Genomic DNA, 25,390 nt, shown 5'->3' with positions numbered 1-25,390 from the left:
AATTTATCTGCAAAATATTGTAGAGAAGCACCAAAAAATGGGAATAGATTTGTAAATTACATAACAGCAGGTTTCGCAACTATAAAAATTACTGAATATATAGATAAACGGCGGCCCCGTTTCCACGACAGTCGGTTCTACGTTACCGAAACGACCCGGATTTATATCCGGCGAAGGACTGTCACTCCTGCAGCATTCCTCGTACATGTATGGGGAATGTTTATGCTGCTCCAACTACAACAATAAGTGAATAGATTGACAAACCACGTCAGTCGGTTCTACGTTACCGGTACGACCCGCACTCCTGCAGCATTCCCTCTAAGTGCATGGGAAATGTTTACAGTACAACGGCAACAACTACAAAACCTTACAAGTAAGCGTGAAATTGCCTTTGACACAAGTCTGGGATGACAATCTGAGAATGGGCTCATCTATCACCTGCGCCTTAAATGTGTCGGTGGAGCGATCCACTTTTATATTCATTGGAAGACTGCAACTGCGAAGTATTCTATGTTTTTACCACAACTACAAGGCGACAGAGTTGTAAAATATTCTAACCTAACTTTTACCATTTCCAGTTTCCAGGTTCCAGAAAAACTTACAGAGAGCAGGATGCCATTTTTTTAATAAAATCTCATTGCGTATGCATTTTCCGTATACATTGAATTCTTTTATTTTACATTTTCATAATCATCACATTCTCTTCTACTCCTCATAAGTTTCTGTTTCACATCCATGTGGTAAATATATTGTACATACAAATATTATGTGTTTATAAATTAAAGAAGATGAATTGATGGCTGTTTTGGGTTACATGCACATATGTAAATATCTATGTATGTACCACATAATTTCAATAGGGGGCATAACTACGTGTTTTAGCTAATACTAATTCCCTTTTACAGGTTGTTCGCATGTTTATAGGTACATACATATATGTATATATATTTTTAAATAAATATTAAAAAAACTGAAAAAAAAGTTTATAATAAAAATAAATATTCTACAAGCCTAAACGTAGATTTTATCATTCAGGATATACGCAAGAATTCGGGATTTGTGATTTATGAAGTTTTATTTTTATTTCATATTGAAAATTAAAACGAAGTTTTTAACGAAATTTCAAAAAAAAAAAAAAACATATATATGTACATATATAAAAAAATTAAAAAAAAATATAAAAAAATTAAAAAATAAAAGGAAAAAAATAGCGTAAAGTTTACTTTCAACTGCTAGAAATTTAGATGGAAATTCCGTTACTTTCTTCGCAATGAGACAAACTAATACTATAAATCAGCCGACGGCCGTCTCGCCAGCGCTGGGTGTCGTATTTTTTTTTTTTATAAAATTTAGTGTACAAATAAATCAAAAATAAACAAAATAATAATAATAAAAAAACTATAAATAAAGCTTACGATATCCCGGCAAGTTTTCGAAATCAAGAAATTTAGAAAATGTGTCTGCAAGAAAATCACAACAAAAAAATATGACATTTCGATTGGTTTTCGAAATTTAAAAAATTTTCTATTACAACAAACATTGTTGGCACAAACTACAGTTCTGAAGTATCCCAACTTGATTGCGAAGAAAAAAAGCTACTTTTGAGATTTCGTAATTGAAAAGGTTTACCTAATTTTTTTATTTATAAATAAATCTATTTATATTTATTTTATCTATAAATATAAGATCGACATATAGAACTTAAAATATAATATAAATAAATATAAATATATATATAAATATATATATAAATAAATATAAATAAATTAAAATAATTAATTTAAGGGGATAGATGCCTGTAAAATTTCGAAAAAATTTTGTTTTTTCATAAAATGTTAATATAATCCGTGACGACTATATTCTTTCAAACTTTAGACGCGTTTTTCTCAAAACTATATTTTTCGAATTGGCGTACACGATAACTCGAAAAGCTATTGACCGATATGCCTGAAATTTTGCACAGATTTTTTATGATTTTACTTTCTATGCGAATACAAGTTTTTGAAAATTTTTCGAAAAAATATTTTTTTCGAAGCAAAAATAGTAGGAAAATTCGCCCCAAAATTAATTTCTTTTAAGCATTTTATTCCGCGAATTTTTTTCCATTTTTTTAAATTCATCTAGAAATTATGACATAAATAAACAAACCAGTTTTTGGTTTTTGTATTCAGGTCACTGACGCCGATGCTGCAATGCCCGCCGATTGAGAAGCCCCGCTGCGACCTTCCTGGAAGAATTGAGTGTACATCCGCCATTTTAAATGATTAAAAAAAATATATATATATTATTGTAATGTAGAAATAAACTGTATGCCAATTTTGAAAAAAATATATTGACTTCATCATTTTAAATAATTTTAATGAAAATCAAGGAAAATATGGCCGTTTCCAGGTATTTGTCCCCTTAAATAAATAATTAAATTTTAAATAAATTTTAAAATATTTATATATAAATACTTATAAATACACTTCTTTATATAATATTTTAAATTCTATATCTCGATCTTCAAAATTTTGCTTTTGTCTCTTTGGGTTATTGCAGCAAAATAGAGTTTCTACTAAAAAAACAATACCACTATTTAAATTTGTTTAAAAAAGAAAGAAAAGTATGAATAGCAGGCGATTTTTATAAAATGTATGGTATGTATGTAAATGCATTTTTCTAAAAAAGTAAATACATAATTTAAAAAGATATAAAGTAATTACTTTGTTCTTAGTTTTCAAAACATTGCTTTCTATTTAGTCTCAATGGAAGTATTATTTATTTGTTTTTCTTTCTATTAAAAATTGTTTTTATTTTATTTTATTTTATTTTATTTTTTTTCTTTATTTTTTATTACTTTTCAATTTCTAAGACTTCCCTAAAGTGCCTTAATGCTTAGCTTACAGAGTTAGAGTTTTAGTTTTTGTTGTATTTTTGTATTTTTTTTACCCATTTCATTCGTCGGCAATTTGGAAAGCTCAAAATATATGCCACATTTTTAGGATTTTTCATGTATTAGATTTTTATTAGAAAATATTTATGTATAGTTTATTGTATGCTTACACGATATTTTATTATTGCTCCTAAAATGGTCTTACACTTTTCATCACCATACGTCATAACTTTTTATTAAATAATAGTTTAAATATAATACAGAAATGTGCACTTAAATGCTTTCGTTCTTTAATTTAAAAATTAATACGAAAATAAAAAGATAATCCAGTTTACATAATAATCACTACACACACACGCACAGATAGCAGCACGCACACTACTGCATTCGCATACATACACACATATAAGTTATTAGTTATTCATTCGTCTCTGCATGCTCACATTTTTTGTTGTTTTAATTTTAATATTAGCTGCTGGTACATAAGTATTAATTTAATAATTCATTATTACTTTGTGCTTATTGGCTAAAGTACTTTTCATAACTGTTTACTTGTTTACGTATATAAATGAATTGCTTCGCTTAAAGTTCGATTTCCAATTTTTTCCGATCTAATGCTAAATGTATTTGTTCTTGCCATTTTTGTTCTGCGTAAATTAGCAAAAAAATAAGTATAATAACCAATTTCGCGCCTAAAAGCAAGCTTTTATGTCGCACTTCAGTTTTTCAGTGCTTGAAAATTACCAAAAAGGCTTTGGACTGCACTGCAGGATATTTGTTCGAGATTTGAATATGTTAAAGCGCCTAAAATTACGTTGCAGCGAAATGCTACACATTGAAAATGCAAACAATTCAACCCTGCCTAAAGTATTGAAATCCAGTTGTTAACATTTTCCTAGGGGCATTGCATCAGCCAAGTGTTCAGAGATGATATGGAAAAACTTTAAGCCAAAAGAGAGTTGAGTTATGTAAATATTTGCATAATTTCAAGGTTCTTAAGCGATTTTACAAATTTTGTAAAATATTAACAAAAATAATTTATTTAGATATTTAAAATTTAACTTTAAAAGCGCTTTAAAGCTTCGGAAGGTAAAAACTAAATGAAACTTACACAAAATTAAGCAGTTCAAGTATTATTTTGCGCCAAAAAGCATGCAACGTTTAAATATCATCATTTAGCAGAACTTTTTTAGCGAGCATATATATTTTAGGTTATGTAGTCAGTTTTACTTTGCAGTGAAAATTCACTCTACCTCATTTAGCTCCTGAAAGTGTGCTAAGCACCTCGTCTAAAATTAAAGAATTTTCCAGCTCAAGCCATCTCATGTCACCAAACATTTCTCAAGCATTCTACGTCACTTTGATTGCTAGACGCTTTCGCGCCTAAACTCGTGCTACATTTTCATTCTCACATCGGCTTTTAACCACTAGACAAACAAATGTAAAATTTAAGAAATTCGGCTCTTCCTCTTTGCCACATTCTTGCCCACATCCTTTAACTAGACTTAAGCAATAGCAACAACAACGAATCACAGCATATCGGCAATAACGCCACCAAACCACGCCATATACAACGGCAGTAGATACAGCAACAGCGCACGGCGCAATGTCATTTTGGGCGCTGTCTTAGCACCCGCACTGCCACTGCTGCCCTTCTCTTCATCCAAATCGTTGTCGCCTTCATCGTCCTCATCTTCATCTATGGAGTTCGTATCACCAGCGCCAATGGCACCGCCACTCGTACCCGAACTGCCAGGATATTTAGGACGCGATGTGTGTGAGGTGTCCGTAATACGACGCTCCTCCACGTCTTCCTCATCCTCATCATCGATATTGTTCGCTGGTACCGAAGGACGATCGGTGGGTTTGAGGTGCGGCGGAGTAAATGGACCGCCGCTCAGTCCGGAACCCTCGTCGTCGTCCTCATCATCACTGCCCGCGCCTGAACCAGCGCCGCTACCTTCGAAGGCATCTTCTGTAACAAAACAATGGGAAGCATTAGTGAGCTGCTGCGCATCAATTGCAATTTTTTTGGCATTACCATGATCACTCCAGTCGACATCTTGGCCGTTGTAGGCATTACGCAGGTGATTGATAACATTTTTCAGGTAGAAAAGTTGGCTGGCCACTTGCGAAGTCTGACGCGTAGACGCCGGATTGCCGGGGAATTCCGGATTGCGACTTTGTTCGGTGGTCACAGGGTGCATATATCTGAGAGATAAATAAAAAAGATTATTAGAGCTTTGCTTGACAAAGAACTGCTGCACTTGAACCTCACCTATCGATGGTATGACCATTCCAGCACATGCCATCTACGTCCGACGATGTGGAGATCTCATCATTGCTGCAAATCTGATGTGGTAAATTCGACCAGAACTTCTTAGATTCCTTCACACGTTGTCTGATCTCGCGCACCAATTTATCGAGATTGGGATCGCGCCCATTGTAGTCGTCCTCATTCTTGCGACTCTGCTGCTGCTTGCGCCGTTGTTGATTACGACGACCGCCACCACCGCCACCACCGCCACCACCGCCACCTCCGCTAGCGCCAGTACCGCCATTCGACTTATCGCCACTTGCGCTCTGCTCCTCCGAGCCAGGTTCGGCGGCACGACGTTCACGCAATACCATCGCATCATCAACATCGGCATCGATGTCTAAAATGTCGGATTCGATTTGTTCGACTGGCACCTCCAAGGTGGCGCGTTTGCGTATCACTTTCGAGTCGGAGCTGCTCAAACTCACCGATAACTGTGACGCCTGCGTATGCGTGGAAGTGGGCTGTGCGAATTTAGGACTGACTGAGCGACGGGTACGGCCCAGTGTAGGACGGCCGCAACCCTCAAATACGCGCGAGGTGATGGACTGCCCGGACTCCTATAATAATATAATAAGAGAAGTGGAGGAATTATAATGAATTGTAGCGCATAAGTTAGATAATACACACGTTGTGAATCGCACGAAGTACTCAAAATTATACACATTTGTGCCCTAAAAAGTATGCATCCTTTTTTGCTAAATTTGTCTTGAACGAAAAGTCAGTCAAAAATACTCCAAAATTATAAACAACCAAGCTGCTAAACTTGTTTGATTGAAGAAATCAATTAGCTGCTGAAGAAATCATACCTAACAGCAACAAAACTGAGATGTAAAAAAGAGCCACAGCCCACCACAGCCGCGACGTGGTTGCGATGTAGGCAATTCATGCAGAGAAGAAAAAACTATGGCTTGCCAAGGCACGAATTGGTCATGTGAGAAATATTCGTGTGCAGATATGTATGTATGTAGTGCAATAATGCCTACCACAATTCACCTACTTTCGACGGGATTTACATACATACATATTAAATACAAACATACATACATACACACATACACACGCATACGCACGTATATGAGCAGTGAGAATTTTATGGCAGCAAATGAAGTGCAATAAAAAATGTTTACCCAACTCAATAATGGAAATTGATAACGATAGAGAAAATATGATGAATTACCACACGATGGCAGACAAGCACCTACGAAGATGTGCAATACATTTTTCATACCCCAGAGCACTGACTTCGTACGCCTAGTCTACTTCAGAAGACAAAGTGCCACAGTGAGTCAAGTACTTGGTAAATATGCGTATCTACGTACCTATGTATGTATGTATGCCTGCACATTTATTCACGTGCATATATCTAATCGCGATCTGTCCTATCTACTTATAGCTCCTCATTGACACCTCACCGCGACTTGCCACTCTTGCGACACTGCTCTGCCATATCTCACGGATGAGTACACGCATTTTCATATCCAGTTTCAAGAATGTATAAGTAAGTTACATATGATACATACTTACGAGTATTTGCTGGTCGATAGCAGCAAGTTAACCGCAAAAGTGGTTTAATAGCTGTAATGTTAGTACTCGCATTTGCTATGTGTGTGTATGTGTGTGTGTATATGCATATGTTTAGGGATGTGTAAACCCATATTTTCTATTCGTATTCGTACCTTCGTGGTAGGCTTGCAAGCATGCACACACACACACACATGCATACATAGGTAGATAAGTTACTGTGTGATATCTCAACGCGATATCTGTTAGCTCCCAACAGTCAATAAATGTGGGCCTACTAAGTTTTAATCGATTTTGCTGCAATTGCAACGAAAGTGAAATGTCTGACAATTTAACACTATCAATTACAGGAAATCAGATAAGTATAAAGAAAAACTTACTTGCACAAATATTAATACCTTTTTGTCAGTAAATGTATTTATTTATCAGATATGTTATATACTTATATATTTGTATGTATATAAGAGTCTGAATATGAGCTGCTAAATGCGGTCACATGTGTACGTGTATTATTTGCTTGAATTACATGTAAAACAAGAGATATCACCGAGTGTTGGAAATCGGCCGCAGACAATTTAGTTATATGCATCTATGTTGGTATGTGGGTATGAACAAACATACGTTAGTGTATGGTATATGAAGCAATTAGTGAATTTAATAAACTTAGGAATGAAACCAGTCACCAATATCGATACCACGCATGGCAATATCTACATGCAATACTACAACCAATACCAATACCAATACTAATATCAGCACAATTTACAATACCACCACCAATATCAGTATTAATACTAATATGCTAATACTAACACCAATACCATTACCAGTACCAATAGAAATACTAGTGCCAATACCTATACCATTACCATTACCATTACCATTACCATTACCATTACCAATACCAATACCTATATCAGTATTAATATCGACACCAACAATAAAACCATATCAATACCAATACCAATATAATTACCATTGTCAATACCAAAATCAGTACAAATTACAGCACAAAAATCCATATCAATACCAATAGCATTAACATTACCATTACCATTACCAATACCAATACAACTACCAATATCAATACCAGTACCAGTACCAATATCAGAACTAATACCATGACCAACACCAATGAAAGTACAAATCTCTTGATTACCAAAAAAGTGAGGTTGAGTCTACAGTTCAACGTCGTACTTAGGCATTGAAACCAATTTATGTTCTATAGAAGTAAAAATTAATTAAAAAACCATATATCGATAGATTCAACTGAGTCTATTTGAGTAGGTATCCGATATTCTTCAATCGAAAGATAAAACAGATATTAAATCGACGACTATTGTAACCCTGTAACCCACAAACAGCAAACGGATTTTTTTAGTGTGAAATTTCACCTTGACAAGGGGCATAAACTTTTAATTGTTTGATTAATACTTTACAAGATATCCATCAGTACAGCCATCTACCGGCAAAATAATGGATTTCTTTTTATTAAATAATATATTTACCTTTTCTACTAAATCTATGCAATAACTTTGCAAAAATGTTACCAAATGTATACATTTTAACAATTATTTGAATAAAGCAATAAAATGTAATATGTTTCATGGAAATTAAATAAAAACAACTAATTAGAAAGAAATTGTTATTAATAAGTTCATTTATTTCTGATAACCTTAAGCTTCGAAAAAATAATAGAAGCAGAGGGAAATTCATACATACAGACATAAATTTATTATTTATCGCAACGCTCGATCGCCATTAGCTTTCTGAGCAGATAACCTTCGCCTTCAAAGTAGTGATTTAATTCAATTCTCAGTTCTCATTGAAAAGCCTCTAATCTAAATCTAAATAAGGGTCACAGACGCCAAATCAAATAAATAAAATGTGAAAGTTTGCCCTTTTTTGCAATAAATTATTCGATTTTCTTTGATTCTAATTGCTGAAATGTTTCATTTACATAATCGAAATTTGTTTTTCTAAATATTTTCGATTTAATAAATTTTCGAAAAACAACTGTATGAAAATTTATAGGCAAAAATCAACATTTTCAAATAAGCCAATTCCCTGCCAAAACCCGTACATATATACGTAGAAAACCAGGTGCGTGTACTATAGAAATAAATTATTCCAGTTGAACAAAAATTGCATATGGAAAACACCTGAGCTGCCAAATTACGGAAAACACCTTTCCATACGTTGAGCTTCGCATGTTTCGGCACAGAGTTTTAAATGAAAATATTTGATTGTTTTCGTTGAAAATGGCTCACAAATCACTGCAGAATCAAAAGAAAAGCCGCAAAATAGCTGATACAAAGCGAATGCGAAACAAAAGAAAATAAACGAGCATGGAAGAAAGTTTACGAAATTTAGTATTCTCCATACAGTACACAGAGCAGTGCCGCTTGCTATAAATTATACTCGTACGAGCACCAGCACGAGTGGAATGTAAATTTAATCACAAAAAAACATGCAAGAAAATAACAATTAAGCAAAAATAAAAATAAAAGGCGCACAAAATAAAAATTTATTTAAAATTGGAGAAATATAAATAAAATGAAAATAATCAATTCAAAGTGACCTGGTGCAGGCAGCTTCCTAGCAGCAACTGACAGTCATATAAATAAAGACTTAGGCAATAAATTCGAGAACTTGAAAGCGCGATTGAAGAATTTTAATTAGCAAATTAAGGGTAAACAAACTCAGGTGGTTACGCTAGAGTAGCAAAAAATTAAGAAATAAAAAAAGTAAAAATACTTGCTCGCGAGGCAGCATGGAGGCAATAACAAAAAGTAATAAATTTAAATCTTAATTAAGCGAAAATCGAAAATAAATAAATTTTATTCTTACTAATTTCCGCACCAACACTAACAGCCTACTAAGATCAAAGCTTTGTCATTAGCAGCAAACGCAATAGGAACTTTGAAGTGGCAGAAGCGCTAACACATTGATGACTGAATGAGTGGTTGTTGTTGCAGCCAATGAATTGCCATGACGCGCCCTTGGTTGCGTCCCACGTGCGTCAAGTAGTTGTGATAGCACCTAATAAAGCTTAGAGCTAATGGTAAGAAAATTGAGGTTAATTGTTTGGTGAGTCGTTTGCATGCGAAACTAACCTCACTTAATCTATATTTATAATATTGCGCAGCACTTTGGCATGAGGAACAGTACAAAAGTTAATCTAAGAGATCACACTATCTTTTTACTCACAATTGTTGAATATTTAAAAAAAATATTTTGTAAATGTTCAATGGCCTCCGTCCCGCATTTACAAATTGCCGAATTTAATTCCAAAATCAGAGCTGGGAGTAGTAAAATATGAATCACACAAATTTTTATCTATTTTTTCCAATATAATATTTACTCATGCCGCCGACGCTTTGAAAGTTATGAACGAATTTGCATAAGAAAAAATTCACTTTTCCGCAAATTTATTATGAAATGATTACAGATCGACATTAGTTTATCTCCTCTCTTAATTACTCTTCATAGATGTATAAACCATTACACCAAAAATAAACTAAACAGACTGAAACGACTATTTTTTACTACCAGCAAAAAAAAAAATACCTTCCCAAAGCAAGATCAAAAGATCATCGATTTGTTTGTGACAAAGCCAAACTTATCTTTGTGGGAAGCTAAAGCAGTTTTATGAAAAAGTTGTGTTGGTGTATCCAAAGACACTATTCGAGAGCTTTTAAGGTGGTGAAGATGCAACATTCTGGAGCACAGAATTGACCTTGAAAAAAGACTCGCATGGGCTATGGAAAATTCAGAATGGAATTTGGCAAACGTAATATTCACGGATGAATCTTCCTTTTGGGCGAATAGTTGCATACGTCGGCCCTGATGTACTGCTGATAATCGACAACTTCAACGAAGTGCCTACAGTTGAGGTTCATTTTCGAAACTGCCTCTCCGCAAAAGGATTTGACTGTTCATTTGAGTTTACCGTCAATTTGAATGCAGTTTTGATGCACAAAATTTACCAAAAAGCATCATTGCCATCAGCTGCAAAGATATTTCGAAGAACTAGCAAACCTTGGATCTTACAAGAGGACAACGATCCCAAGTTTCATAGCCGGAAGTATTTGAGAGGAAGCAGTAAATGGTATTGAAATATTGAACTGGCTTTCACAGTTGCCTCATATCAGCCCTAGAAAATGTTTGGGCAATAATTAAGCAATAACTCAAAGGAAAACAAATCTGGACGACCAAACTTGTGGAGAATTTAACACAAAGTATGACCCGAAGATGTGAAGCCAGTGCAGCTAATGGTGGTGACTATAGATTTAGAGTTTATTGAATTTATTGAGTGTAATAAATTTTATAAGGCCGTAAAATGTAGTTTCTTAGAATCGAATTGGTCAAATTGTTTCTAAATTAAGGCGGTCACATTTCTATTGAACAGACGGTATACTTATATATTATATATAATGGTTATAAATTTGATCTTCAAAATAATAACCATCGCTAGCGACACATTTTTCTCATCTCTCAGGCAATTTGTGGATGCCGCGCCAAAAAGATTGGCCGTCTTTGGCCACAAACCAATCATCGAGCCATTTTTTGGCTTCTTCGTGAGAATTGAAGGGCTTCTCGGAAAGTGCGTGGCCCATCGGTGCAAGCAAATGATAATCGGAAGGTGCCAAGTCTGGTGAGTAAGCCGCATGCACCAGCGGTTCCCAATCGTACGTCTCCAGCAATTCTCGGGTCGCTCTTGTTCGATGTGGCGGTGCATTGTCATCAAGAAAAATTACTTTGTGACGCCGATCGGCATATTCTGGGCGTTTTCGGTGTATAGCGCTGTTCAAATCGGCCAATTGTCGTTGGTAGCGTGCACCGTCAACTGTTTCACCTGGTTTTAATAGCTCGTACCAAATCATACCACGCTGATCCCAGAAAACACACAGCATTGCCATGCGGCCGAAGCGATTTGGTTTGGTCGTTGTTTTTGGCTTGTGGCCGGGCGGACCATACGATCATTTACGCTTGAGATTGGAGAAATACACCCATCTTTTGTCACCCGTAACGATTTGACTTTCTTTTGAACCGGGAGAGCAGCATTTCACAAGTGGTTTCACGATGTTTTCGTAGTTTGAAGGCACGAAATTCGACATTTTTAAGAGCGACAAAAATGCATTGTTGTATGAAACGTAACAAACAATGAACTGAATATTGTTGACAGATGACAGACGAAAAAACAAGACATTTGGGAAGGTTTAAAAATACTCCTAGCGACATCTATGGACTAATAGCTGAAAGTCTCATTTCCTAGATATATACCTGGTACCTAGGTCGAAGTATATCTTAAAATTGGTGAAACTACCTATAGATTAAAAAAAAATCGCTTTTCCTAACATTTGGAAATTTTTTCGATTAAAGTTCCCATTTTGCTCAGAAAACACTTTCTACATAGTAAAAAATAAATGTCCCCTCCAAAAAAGTGTTTCTAAACAAATTATCGACAAGTTTGAGTGTTGGAAAAGATGACAAATTTATTGAACTTTTTTGTTTCTTAGTTTTTTATAGCTTATTATTTGCGCTCAATGAGAAGTTATTAATGAGACTATGTTGAAGTAGACAAATAAAAAATAATAAAACCCAAGCCACTTAAAAGTGAATATTTAATTACACTCTTAACGCGTCGTTAGGTTTTGGATAAGCCATAATGGCATCATCTAAATAAGCAAATTATTCATTCTCCAAATTATTCAACTTATAAGCTTCCACAGAATTTTACGGCCAATAAAAATTCAATAAGAAAGCTACTAATTTACTTATGCTTATTTTAATTCGCCATCAAACTAAATCTTTTGAAATTTGTTAACTCCTTAAAATCTTAATGTTATGATTTTTATGACGTACTTAAAAAACCACATCGTCACGTAGAGCCATAGCCATTCATAGCATTTATCGAACGACTTTTATGGCCTTCGGTTTCAACGCTCTAATTTGATTTCAACTTTATGACTGAATGAATTTCGCTAAACACATACTCGTATACACCTACATATGCACAAGTGTATAGATTTGTTTTCGAAAACATTCTATAGGCTATTCAACTCACTTGGAAATTCATAATCGCCTCGGAAATTTTGATATTTATCGGCTCGACAACCATCACAATATTGAACGAGCCCAATAAACGCTCAGCGACTTTGTCCATGGCCAGCGCGAAATTCTCCCACTCCGTATCGAACTCGTTCACGTAGTGCAGACAACCTTTGATCACATTAACGCAGTAATTTGTGCACGGTTTCTCCGCATAGCCCTTGCAGGCGCCACAGTGTTGCATTTTCGTGAGCGCGGCCGTGCAATCGGCATTGAGGTGGATCTGAAGGCGGGAAAGGAAAGTTAGTAAATTTTCTATGACAGGTTTTAAATTAATTTACAATATTATTTGCTACTCACATTTATAATCTTCTTGGAGACTTCGGCTGCTGTGTGCAGCGCTTGCCAGTAGGTACGCGTCGCTACAAAGGAACGCTTTATCTGCACAGCCAGTTTATCGGGCACATCGCCGAAGGGTTTTAGCTCCTTCATATGTTCGCTGACACAGTGAAGGAATCTGGAAAGATGTCAAAAAAAAAAAAAATATTATGTTTGATATATAAGAAAAATAATTACTTTTCTCTTTGGTTTTAAAACTAATTAAAATAATTATCTATTTTTAACAAATTTTATGTTGCAGAATAGTACAACTCTCGCCTTTGTTCAGTTTGGGAAGGGCCATTTCGGGCTATTTGAATAAATGCTAGTCTAGCGCTGAACAAAAAAGGGTGTACGCGCCAATTATATATATATATATAGCGCTGAACTAAACAGCCGCTCTCCTGACAGCGCTGTATAATGGACACGTACTCACTCACCACCAACGTCGACTTGGCGATTAAACGAGAAAAAACGTTTGCTAACACAGGAGCTGAACACGAGCCAACACGATGAAAAAAAATCACACTCAACAAGTCCCCCTCATCGTGCCCAACTTTTCGTATGAATCAGACACGTGAACGAAGTGGGGAAAAAGGTTCTTTTAAAAGACGCGCTTAGATGGTTCTTTTAGTAAAAATGTAAAAATTTGGAATTTTCAGTTTTCACTATTTTTATTCAAAATACAAATGTTCACCAACAGCTCGTCTACGGATAAAGCCTGCCAAACAGAAGATTCACGAATGCATAATTGTTGAGAACATCGATATATCGATGTTGAAGTGGTTTCAGCAACACTTTGCGCTACAGAAGCAATATTCTCGATAGAACGTCCAGCTTTTGGTCTGCCAGTCCTTTTTCTATCTTCGACAAAACCAGTTCCTCTACATTTTCTGGCCAGCCTTTAAATTGTCGACTCATGCGGAAGATTATTTCCACCGAAAAAAACAAAAATTTTGCGAAATGTTGTTCTTAAAGATCGACTATTTTCTTAATAAGTTTCGGTAATTTAAACGCGTTCTTCCATCGTGCAAAATTTTATTACTTGTCTACTTGATAAATGTCAAAGATGACATAAAAAAGGTAACGTCTAGAAATTATTCACTACTGACATCTAGGCGTCACTTTTGTACGTCTCTTTAGATTATGAAGCGCTGGCAGAATTCGTGAGAACTATTCTATGTAAGGTCTATAGTTAATGAAGATGAAGGAATTATGAACTTTACGCGCATTATAACGGAATGAAATGCCTAGCAAGTTCACGAATCTGCTGTTTGAAAAGTTTTCCGAATTTATCAATATTGTTGACTGGAGGCGTGCTTATGAAACGGGACTAAGTGATTGTTTGATCAAATAGGCGCTTACAAGATTAGATGCGTGAGCCACTGCATTGTCGTGATGAAGAAATCACGAGTGGTTTTTTCACAGTTCCGGTATCTTTCAATGAATATTCTCTGGTAAATGCTTCATCTATTTTGACATAACGTTTCCTCTTGTTTCCGCTGGGCTAAACAGCGGAAGGAATTCTGAATGAGTCACATACGGCAGTAAAAAAAAAAAAACAAAAACAAAAAAGAAAAAAAACAACAAATTCTTCTATTTGCTATCAACTTTTTTGTTTCAGGTTCCGTTAAGTTCCTGTAGGCTACTGTTATCATTTTGAAAACTTTCAATTGGTATTTCGCATGGTGTTTAGTTAGAAACCTAAACTCATCCACTTCATACAAACAATGACTAATGCACACTATCCGATAGATTGTGTTAAGTGCGAGTCTCTTGTAGAAAACTAGCCGATGCACCATTCAGAAGAACTCCTCTCAAGAGGGGCTCTTTTAAATGAGAAATTCCCGGTTCATAATAAAGCACCAACAGATAAATAAAATAAAATAAATAATAATGAAAATAATAAATAAAAAATAATTAAATAAAATAAATTCCTTGGTTTAAAAGTATGGGGCTAAATTCTGAAGATTCTGCGTTTGTTATCTAACAGGTGGCGCTAAAGTAATCCTCCTATCAGAAAATGCTATAAATTTTGCGATTGGCCCCTAATGTCAGTTCTGTTCTGACATTTGTGTAGTAAACACATGCGAAATACACGTTAATAAACAATGTTACGCTACACTGCTCCAGAACACGGAATATTGCTGACTATTTATTTGACCAATAATCGGTCGGTGACTTTGGCACAACGTGAATTTCGTCGCAGATTTCCTCGCCGTCCAACGCCTACTGGTGAAACACTGCGACGTTTAGCCGCTCGCCTCAAAGAGACTGGCACAACTCGAAATGCTGCCAGGCGTGGCAGAGTAGGCGTTCTGCAAAGAATATTGCTGCTGTAGCCGAGGATGTCATGGAAGCGCCGTCGACATCGACCAGACGACGTGCCACGCAAATGGGTATCAGTCGACGGTCTTTACAGCGAATTTTGGTACAAGATTTGAGGATGTTTCCGTACAAAGTCCAGACGGTGCATCAGCTGTTAGCTGCTGACCGCCTATCGCGTCTAACATACGCTCAAGCCATCCTTAATCACCACCAAGAGGAAGATGATTTTTCATCAAAAATAATCATGAGTGATGAGGCCCATTTCCATCTTAGCGGGTACGTAAATAAGCAAAATTTACGCTTCTGGGGCACTGAAAATCCGCGTGTAACCCACGAAGACCCATTACATCCGCTCAAAGTCACTGTATGGTGTGCTGTTTTCGCTGGAGGAGTCATCGGATCTTTTTTCTTCGAAGACGTCGCGGGCCAAACGGTTACTGAGAATGGTGAGCGCTACAGAGCAATGATCAACGAGTTCTTTTTGCCGCAACTTGATGATTTGGGATTGGAACACATGTGGTTCCAACAGGACGGTGCAACGGCACACACTGCACGTCTCACAACCGATATGCTGAAGGATGCATTTCCCGGGCGCCTAATCTCCCGTTTTGGCGATTTGCACTGGCCAGTAAGATCGCCTGATTTGACCGCTCCAGACTTCTTTTTGTGGGACTTTTTGAAGTCGCGGGTTTATGTCAACAAGCCTCAGACTCTTGCAGCTTTTAAACACAATACCCGTCAAGAATGTGAGGACCTATCGCCGGAAGTTTTGGCCAAAGTGATGGAAAATGCCATAAAAAGGGCTCAAATGGCAATCAACTGTGGCGGCGGCCATTTACGTGATCCAATAAAAATAATCCACAAGAAGAATCAAAGTTTTTCTTTTTTTTTAAATTACAGCCAAAAAACATCGCAAGGTTACTTTTGTTATATATATAATTGGCACAACTCGACAGAGGACCTACTGCTGAGTTGTGCTGGTATCACCCCAAACTGACAAACAACTAAAAAGTCGCGTGCTATAATAAAAAAAATCCTGAAACACCTCTATTTATTCGAACCAGCTCATCAACAATTACTTTAATTGCGCATATTCTGAAAGCTATTCCAGCCATTTGCCTTCATCCCTATTGAATTTTAAATGTCTCCACGTCTCATTTAATCCTTCTGTTCCCTACAGCATTCTAGCGCCTAAGTTAACAAACAACAAATGAATTGACAAAGCAAAGCAGAAAAAATTCAAACACTGCACTTAACCCTTTGGCAAACGCCGCCTTCACAAAAATACAAAAAAAAGCACAGAATAACAATAATAAGCTAAATAAAAACATGCAGCTAAACTTAAAGGCCTGGTAATCAAGTCGGTTATTGTTAGAATTAAAAAAATAAACCACCCAAAGCTAAAAGAAGTAACAGTAGTCGAAGTCAGTAAAGCTTTGAGCTCAACTGGCTTCTGTGTTACATGCAACGCCAAACGTGGGCATGGCGGGCAAATTGTGGGAGGTGTGAAACAGAGTAACACGTAGCGACTGGGATAACAGTTTCTGTATGCGGCACTTGTAAGTCTGCACTGCTTGGCACTTCTGAATTTCTGCTGGTTTCTTGGTGATTTTATTTTGGCTAAAATGCGCATTTCTGTGTATGTATGCATATGTATGTATGTATATAAAGGCACTGTTGCTCTCGACGTGCTGTGTCTGCCTTGTAAGACTTTTATTCCCAGTAACTAGAATTGAGGAGGGCCCAAAGGGGTGGGCGAAAAGTTTGTGCGATTTTATTACGAAGCAATAAATGTATGTTTTTGTGTGCGTGTATGTGTGAGTGCTCGTAGCAGTCGTTGTGTGCTTTGCACCGCTTGGACACGGCTTGTTGGCCTAGTCGCTGTGCTGCTGGCCATTTTCGCTTTTATTTGCTCATGAATGAAAGTCAGCCTACGTATATGTATTGCACTTGTACGTGTGTGGGTGTATTTGTAATCGTATGTGCCAAAGTGTCAACGCGGCTTTTAACAAATTCGTTGTAAACAGCTTACCGTGCGCATTTTTTCTGTTCGTTGGGTACATTTTACTTGCTGTATGTATGTATGTATGCACATGTGTGTATGCGTATTATATTTCCTTTTTGCCGCTGTTTTTATTTGTTTAATAAAACATTTATTTTCTCGTTTCTTGCCACTCTAATATGCCCGGCTGTGCTTGACCCGTTCGTTGCCTTCCTGCGTATTCTTTTCTGCTTTTCTGCTTTATTTGCAATATTTTAAACGCTTTGGTAGACCAAAATGCACGCGTGAGTAACACGAGCCGCTGCGGTTCTATGTGTCTTTCACCAACTGGCTGACCAACGCTTTTATGTGTTTACAAGTGCTGCTTCCGCAAAAACTTGACCCTTCAATTCATGTTTACTGTAATATGTGTGTATGTATGTGTGTATGTATGTATGTATGTACATTTGTATAATTATATACAAAGCCCCGCTTGTGTTTGTGTGATGCATGATAAGGTTACTAATCAAAGTTGTAATTCAAGCTGTTTGTCATGGTGCTTGACTTTTCGTGACAAGCTTGGCCATCGCCATTTCCTCCATAAACACAGCCGTGCATGCACTTTTACATGCCATATTTTGAAACTTAAACCAATTGTGAGATTTTTTGGTGCGTGGCAAGGCTTTTGGTTAAACTGAGAGGTTGAGTGCATTTAAAAAAAATTAAAAAATAAGAATCAATGTGCAACAAATCGTATCAGTTGTTATCGCGATCTTGCTTCACTGTATCTTCTTATAATAATAATATATATATTTTTTAAATGCTCTAACCACACAAAGCAAGTAACGGCGGTCATTGGCTTTACTTTTCATTCATACTTTTGATCCCCAAGATAATGTGAATGTATCAGATGTATATCTATGAAACCGGAGTTTTGTTAAAAAAGAAATGAAAATAATTGGCGCATACACTTCTGTTAGGTGTTTGGCCGAGCTCCTCCTCCTATTTATGGTGTGCGTCTTGATGTTGCTCCACAAATAGAGGGAGGGCCTACAGGTTTACACCGACTTCGAAAAACAATGGTTTTTTCTGAGGAGCTTTTTCATGGCAGAGGAGCTTTTTCATTCGGTGGCTTGCCATTGCCTGCCGAGGGGCGACCACTATTAGAAAATAAATTTTTCTATTATTTTGCAGTTTCATGCACGGAGTTTCGAACCTACGCACTGCGAGGTCTGGCCAACATCAGAATGCTAACCGACTCTCAGCGAATTTGAAAGAATCAGTTGATGGACTGATGGAGATATGACAGCGGTTTGTTTACGAAAAATTACGATTGTGTTGGTGATATGCGAAAAAATCAACACAGCCTGCGCTCATTTTGCTTCATTGCCGTCTGAACAATGACTGATTGGACGAGTGTGTAAATATGTGTAAAATGAGCGGGCAGAATTCGGCTGTAGAGTACTGTGTTATCATGGGCCAAGCCTGGTAATCTATCAACCTTGGTGATAAAGGCAATTTACAAAGTAAAGCTCTTTTTCTCACTGCTATGGACGGAAGATTCGATAAAACCTATGTATGTGAGATTTAAATTAAATACCTCCGTCTTTTGCTACCAGGCGCCGACGAAGCACAAGGGCGATCCATCTACAGATCACTAATACTAGTCGACAATGAATGCGTTTCGGGAACACTTGCTCAGATTTTGATATCAGTGTTGATTTTCAACGGATTTTCTTAACCAGCATTCGAAAATTGCTAAATATCCTGCGAAATATTTTCTTAAGGGAAAAGTCTAACCGACTTCTGAAACATGGCCGCCTACTTTCAACATTTTCTGAATTTATTGTTACCGCTACTTACTTTTCATCGAACAAATACTGTCCGTTCAACACCTGAAACATTTTCTGGTACAGTGTGTTAAAGAACTTATCCATCACATCCAATAAATCGACGCGTCCACGCGTGTAGTAATTTTCCAATTCATTAAATAAATCGGAGAAAACATAGGAATTTTGCTGATAGATGACGCCATAGGTGCGTGTGAACATATTATGGAACTCTACTTTGGATTCGCTCAATAATTTACGGAAGACGGCTGTAAAGAAGGAAAGGAAATGCAATTAATTAATTTCATCAAAAAGCAATTTAAAATAAAAATTTATTTCAGCAAAAACTTTTTATCGCAATAAAAGTAATTTACAAAGCAAAAGTTATATTCAGAAGAAATCAAAATCAAATCCACTTAGTCACGGTCGATTGCGGATGCTTGCGGAGCGCAAGCGCACCACTTAGTTACACATTTCACCATAACTGCTCGGAACTTCCGTTAATGATTCTGCTCGCTTATTAAGCGATTTAAATTTGATTTATGCTTATTTGTGTGCAAACGAAAAATTAGATTTCTTTGACGACGTTAAGTGAAAGTAATTGGGAAAACTCGACATCCGCCACCCCATGTGGCATAAAGCAGCAGCGGCAAGCACAAGTAAACACCAACAAATTACATATTTTTTATGTAAGTACAAGCACTACAAGCTGCAACAGCTCCTCCCGCATGCGCAACGTGCGTTAACTGCACGCTTCATTTGGCAGCTACTCGTGGTGCCACTGGAGGAGGGGCCCTCATATCGGACCTATTACTAATGCGTGTATTGGTGGCAGCAACGTGTCATGTGACATACAACAGATTTGTACAGTGCTAGGCTAAGCAATCATTCACATTTCACGCATGTATGTAAACACCCTTTATTTTATTTTATTTTTTGTGCACCCTCCTTCGCCACTCATCTATCTTTATTCGGTTCAAGTAGGTGTCAAGTTAATTGTGTCATAGAAAATTACCCAGCCGTATACTGTTGTATGCTTGAATTTCTGTAGTGGCAGCTGAGGCTAAAATTTGTTTAATTGAAAAATGATGAGCTGCTGTTATTTGAGTGCCTTAAAATTCATTTGGTTTTCTAAGTGGAGAACTCGAAACTGAATTAGTGAAAATTATGAAATTTCCGACACCCATTTAACCACAAATTAACGAGGATACGCCTCTGTAGGGAGATGACAGACATTTTTTATAATTAGCATTAAAATATCCATGAAAATGTTTAATGTAAATTCAAAACCATAGTATTTATTTCTGTGCCGCACGCCCCAAATAGGAGAAGGAGCTCGGCTAAACACCTAACAGAAGTGTACGCGCCAATTATTATTACTATTTTTTTTTTCTAGTACTTCTGAGAAAAGCGAGAAATACATTCTGGAGAGTAAAGCTCCATGATACGCGCAAGCACTTGACTTCTGTAGAATCTGTCTAGGTGAGGAGTAGGAAGAGACGATCTCGCACCTCTTGTGCCATTGCCTTGCTTTATTCAGACGTAGATTTACCATTTTAGGTAGACAATTTCTTAACGAATTGGAAGATCTATTTCAAAAGTACATACACCTTGTACATACACAAAAGGACAAGTTCGCCTCGCGGCATCACAAGGAGCTATGAGCCTTAGTGTGCTCCAATCCAACCTAACCTAACTACTCCTCTACTTGTGGCATGCATCTTGAAGCTTTTCCATAAACGGAAGAACCTACAGTCTTATGCCGCCTCGAACGGCAGCTGGTTTTTATTAGAATCTTTTTCATGGCAAAAATATACTCAGAGATTCGTCATTGGCTTTGAAGGCGACCGCTATTAGTACTCGTAAGCACGTTTCCTATCATTTAGTGTTTCCTAAAACAAAGCGCGACCCTGCGGATGGCAATTTACAGGATAAAAGTCAATGTATAGGTTAGATTAGACCAGCTCAGACTAGGATGTGTAGGCGAGGTAAGATTGAACTGGCAAACCAATTAATAGCCACAAATGGGCCGAATACAGCTTTTATATAATCGGACAACATTTGCGACACTTGAAAATTCAATTTCATAAACTGGGAGAAGCAGCTATCAGTATTCCACAACCTCAATCCCTACTCTCGCCTCCACGTGGTACACCTTGGTAATCGGAGTAACCATAGCAGAAGACGTGATATCCAATCATTGCGTGAAGCATGGTTAGGGCTAACGAAAGATGAAGCTTCGAGGGGTCTTTTTTGACATATACAATTTAAAGGCGTCCCGAAGTTCACAAAATCTGTCTCGGAGAGAACGCCTGTAAAAGAACGCTATAGAATAACTCGCCATTTTACCCGTGGAGCTGACCACATCTTCCTTACATTTGGAACTTATGGATGTACTCTACGTTGGGAAAAGCTCAATTGTCTAAATAAATGCCTTTTTTGGCTGGGATATTGCCTTTATACCATTATACCATTGTGCCCGTTACCCGGTAAAGGTGTACGTTGTTAGTCATCCAACCTTCCTACAGCGCCTACGCAATTCACAACGTTTCTTGGTTATGTGCTAAGCTTAAGCCTATCCCTTAAGTGCCACCTGATATAGACCATCAGGCCAGTTGCTATAGACTCCGCTGATCTCCTCGTGTTCTTATGCTATTCAGCAATTTCCGTTGTGGTTCGAATAAATCTTTCGAAGTTCCAGAAGGGCGTCACGTAGTATGCCAGTAGAGCTCTTGTTAATCAATTCGTTGATCGGATAAGAAAATTGCTCCGAAAAATTGTAATATTAATTACTAAATACTTGTAGTCGACTAAGTAAGAGCTTTACTTTGATGAAATGTTACTGGCCAGGTGCCTTGTATGATGATCAATTGCTATCGCGCCGGTCACAGGATCATTGTCGAGCTCCACGAAACTCGAGCTGCAGACTACAGGGCGGATCACAGGACTTCACGGTATACGACTTTCAGATATAAAGGGTAGCTGTACATAAGATTTTATTCACAAATAAGCCGTTCCGGATAAGCAACTGGTAGGAATAATGGGTGTGGGTGGTCTTGCATTGGGGTATGGCAAGCGCTACAACTTAAACGCACAACGCCCGATAATTCCTACTGACAATTGTTCGCCTTCAAATAAGCATTCTGCCCTGATTCCACATAGCAGATTCTGTTCTATTCATCGCAAGCTATAAATAAGTTAGCACCCCAACCACGAGGATAAGGGTTCTGGGCTAGACGCTTTGTATAGCTTTGCTTTATTTCTACTAATCCACTTCATTTTCAGATTTTTTTTTTTTGCAATCATTTGCAATTTTTGAAAATAGTCTCATTGAATTAAAGATACATTTTTGTTGCTCTACTAAATTTTTCTTCAAACTATTTTTGCCAGTCGAATTGAAATTATTCTACTTACAATTAAATTTTTGTGCTTTCGCCGCCAATGCGTTCGACATTTTCGTGATCTGCTCCCTGGACTGTTTCTCCAGCTGGATGCGGGATTGCAGCGCCATGCGCGTTTCCATGTTGTACGTGCAGCAGGTACCGACCGAAGGCGATTCACAGTACCGCAGAACCATTTCTGAAAAACACAAAAAAAAAAACACGAAGTCCATAAATTATCAAAATTTTAAAAATTTAAATAATAAAAGAGAAAAACATGCAAATGAGCGATGGACTGTAAATATTTGTAAAAGAATTTATTATTTGAATGTAAATGAGTTCGAAAACTACTCAGCAGGTAGCATAAGAAGGCAACCCAAGTGGAGTGCAACGCTGTGGAGATGCGCTTCTTGGCATTCATTCGATTGTGCGCTGCTTGCTTTGTTTTGCTTTTGCTGCACAACAATGCCACACATGTGAGGAGAATTTTCGGTTTATTTAAATGTGTAATAATGCGTTACAGTTTGTGTTAGTTGCTTGTGAATATTGAGATATTATTCTAAGGTGGACGCAGTGGAAGAGCAGCAAGTGGGAAAATACGTTGTCGGTTAGACGCACTTCCGCGAAATGCCACTGCAATGGTTTTCAGTGAAATGCTCAATCAGAATCCACATCGGAGTGAGCACTTCAAGAGAAAAACAAGGCAGTGGGAATGCAAATATGAAGTGTCTGGGAGGAAGAAGACACACATACACGCATATTTATGTTCACACATATAAGAATATTTCGTGAGGCACACATGCATGTATATATTTAAGCACTTAGCAGGCGACTACCGATTATTCATTGCAGCTCTTTTGCCAGCCAGCTTATTTACGCAAGCTGTTTACACGTTTAACTTCAAATACATACACATAAACACGAGTACATGCAGCAGTGCGTGTGTGTGTGTGTGGGTGTGCTTCATGTGAATGCTTTTCGTTTGCTAGCCATTTAAGGCGCGATGCCACCTTCACCACCTCTGCACTATCACTCGGATATGAAGTGTAAGGAATCCCAAATCAATAGGCGCACTGCTGTGCCACGTTAGTATACAGCACCAGTTTATTAACTGCAATCGAACTCACACTAAACTACTTTTACACACTGCGCATCATTTCACCGGCTTTCGACAGTCTGTTTGAATGCGCGCAATTACATCGAATTATGAGTTGTTTGGCTGCTTGAATTGCATGGCTGCGCTCTGCCCTTTCACTATGCACCGCGACCCGTTTGTGGCGTGTATAAAGTAATGTGCAGCAGGCATATCTCGTAAAATAAACACCCCAAAAGGAAAATAAAACGGGGAAACGGCGAGAAGAGTTTTAATGAATCGTGTGGTGGAATTGTTTGGCATTTGGCAGTCAAAAAGAAAAATAGAAAAAATAAAAGGACTGTAAATTAGCATTGCATCAGCGCTGGCATGTTGCGGCATTGGAGATTGTGAGACTACATAAACTTTGCTCGTTTTCGCTATTTTCGTTGACTTTTATTACTGCCACCTACAGACTTACATATACGCACACATGCATTGCAATTTGTTGTTGTTGTTTTTTGTTCAATAAATAAAGTGTTTTTCGTTTTTTTGTTCAATGAAAGCATATGCATGTGTGAGTGCTCAAGTATTTACACAAGTACTTTGCCTACAAATGAAGTGTGAAGTGGCAGCGCCCGAAAACCCGCCACAGGCTCCGCTGATCTTCGCTTGCTTTGCTTGTGTTGAAAAGCAATTAATTATTTGAAGCAAGAAATCACTGCCTATTAGGCTGTTTAATTGCCTCCACAAACCATGCACAATACTTTGTTGGCGCTCAGCGTGAATCACCTGCTGTTCGGTGGCACAATCGACAGAATTGAGGTAAAAACTTACAAAAGCACACCGAGGAAGCGAGGAACTTTTAAAAACACATGCATATGTGCACGCACGCCTGTGTTTGTGTAATTTGAATGGCTTGTTTACTTTAAAGAAATGCTAATCGAAACGTGACGTTGTAAAATATTTATTAAAAAATCACGAAAATCAGGAAAATTCAATATTAAACTCCATTTGAATATTTTCCAAATTCCTCATTGTGACCTCCCAAGAAGTAAACCATTAAGAATTATATTTAGTAGCATTTGAAAGTATTTGGGTTAAGTCACAGATGGACGGAAACTTATTGGTAAATAAATCTTTTTCCATGATTAATCGCATGAAATTAAACAAAATTCAATTTTATCTTAAAGTGAAATCGCTTTACTTTTAATTTCACCCCGGAAAATAATAACAATTTTCACACAAGTCTTGAACAAAAAAATCAACAAAATTTTATTATGAAAAAAAAATAACAACAGGGTTAGATTGCATACATACAGGGTGGGCCATATAGCGTTTGCTTTTTGAACCACTATTTTTTTTAGAATGGTAACACAAATGACATGTCAAATGTGTTCATAATTTACTTAAAGGTTTGACATTTACGAAATGGGACGCTATACGCTTCAACAAAATTGGGAAATATTGAAAACCTATTTCCAAAGTGGTGAGTCTTCTTCTTCTTCCGCGGTTACAGTAAATGGCGAGCGTTACCGTGGCATGCTCAACGAGTTTTTGTTTCCAAAAATTGAAGAGGATAACATGGACGACATTTGGTTTCAACAGGACGGTGCAACTTGTCACACTGCCAAAGTTACACTCGAACTTTT

The 25,390-nt window shown here is 37.2% G+C and overlaps 1 protein-coding gene across 1 annotated transcript; it reads right to left on the bottom strand.

Moving 5' to 3' along the window:
• Nucleotides 1-2,977: 2,977 nt before the first annotated feature.
• Nucleotides 2,978-23,684, bottom strand: LOC129240851 (glypican-6-like). The gene is made up of 8 exons (XM_054876880.1): nt 23,579-23,684; nt 22,701-22,865; nt 19,321-19,555; nt 13,131-13,287; nt 12,787-13,053; nt 5,154-5,752; nt 4,917-5,086; nt 2,978-4,850 (listed from the first exon to the last, which is right to left on the bottom strand). The coding sequence occupies exons 2-8, from the start codon at nt 22,861-22,863 to the stop codon at nt 4,405-4,407; spliced, it is 2,037 nt and encodes a 678-aa protein (XP_054732855.1). The 5' UTR covers nt 22,864-22,865; nt 23,579-23,684; the 3' UTR covers nt 2,978-4,404.
• Nucleotides 23,685-25,390: the final 1,706 nt, after the last annotated feature.

Source organism: Anastrepha obliqua, chromosome 3 (genome assembly GCF_027943255.1).
Source record: "Anastrepha obliqua isolate idAnaObli1 chromosome 3, idAnaObli1_1.0, whole genome shotgun sequence".
NCBI lineage: Eukaryota > Metazoa > Arthropoda > Insecta > Diptera > Tephritidae > Anastrepha > Anastrepha obliqua.
The sequence above is the reverse complement of the archived record's forward strand: the minus strand, read 5'-3'. Positions and strand labels throughout refer to the sequence as shown.

Excerpts from the sequence above, each read along its gene's own strand:
- LOC129240851 (XM_054876880.1), bottom strand. The coding sequence starts at position 22,863 with ATGGTTCTGCGGTACTGTGAATCGCCTTCGGTCGGTACCTGCTGCACG. Across the intron at positions 13,288-19,320 it reads CAGTATTTGTTCGATGAAAA|ATTCCTTCACTGTGTCAGCG; the intron begins GTAAGTAGCGGT and ends ACATCTTTCCAG. Across the intron at positions 13,054-13,130 it reads TCTCCAAGAAGATTATAAAT|ATCCACCTCAATGCCGATTG; the intron begins GTGAGTAGCAAA and ends TCCCGCCTTCAG.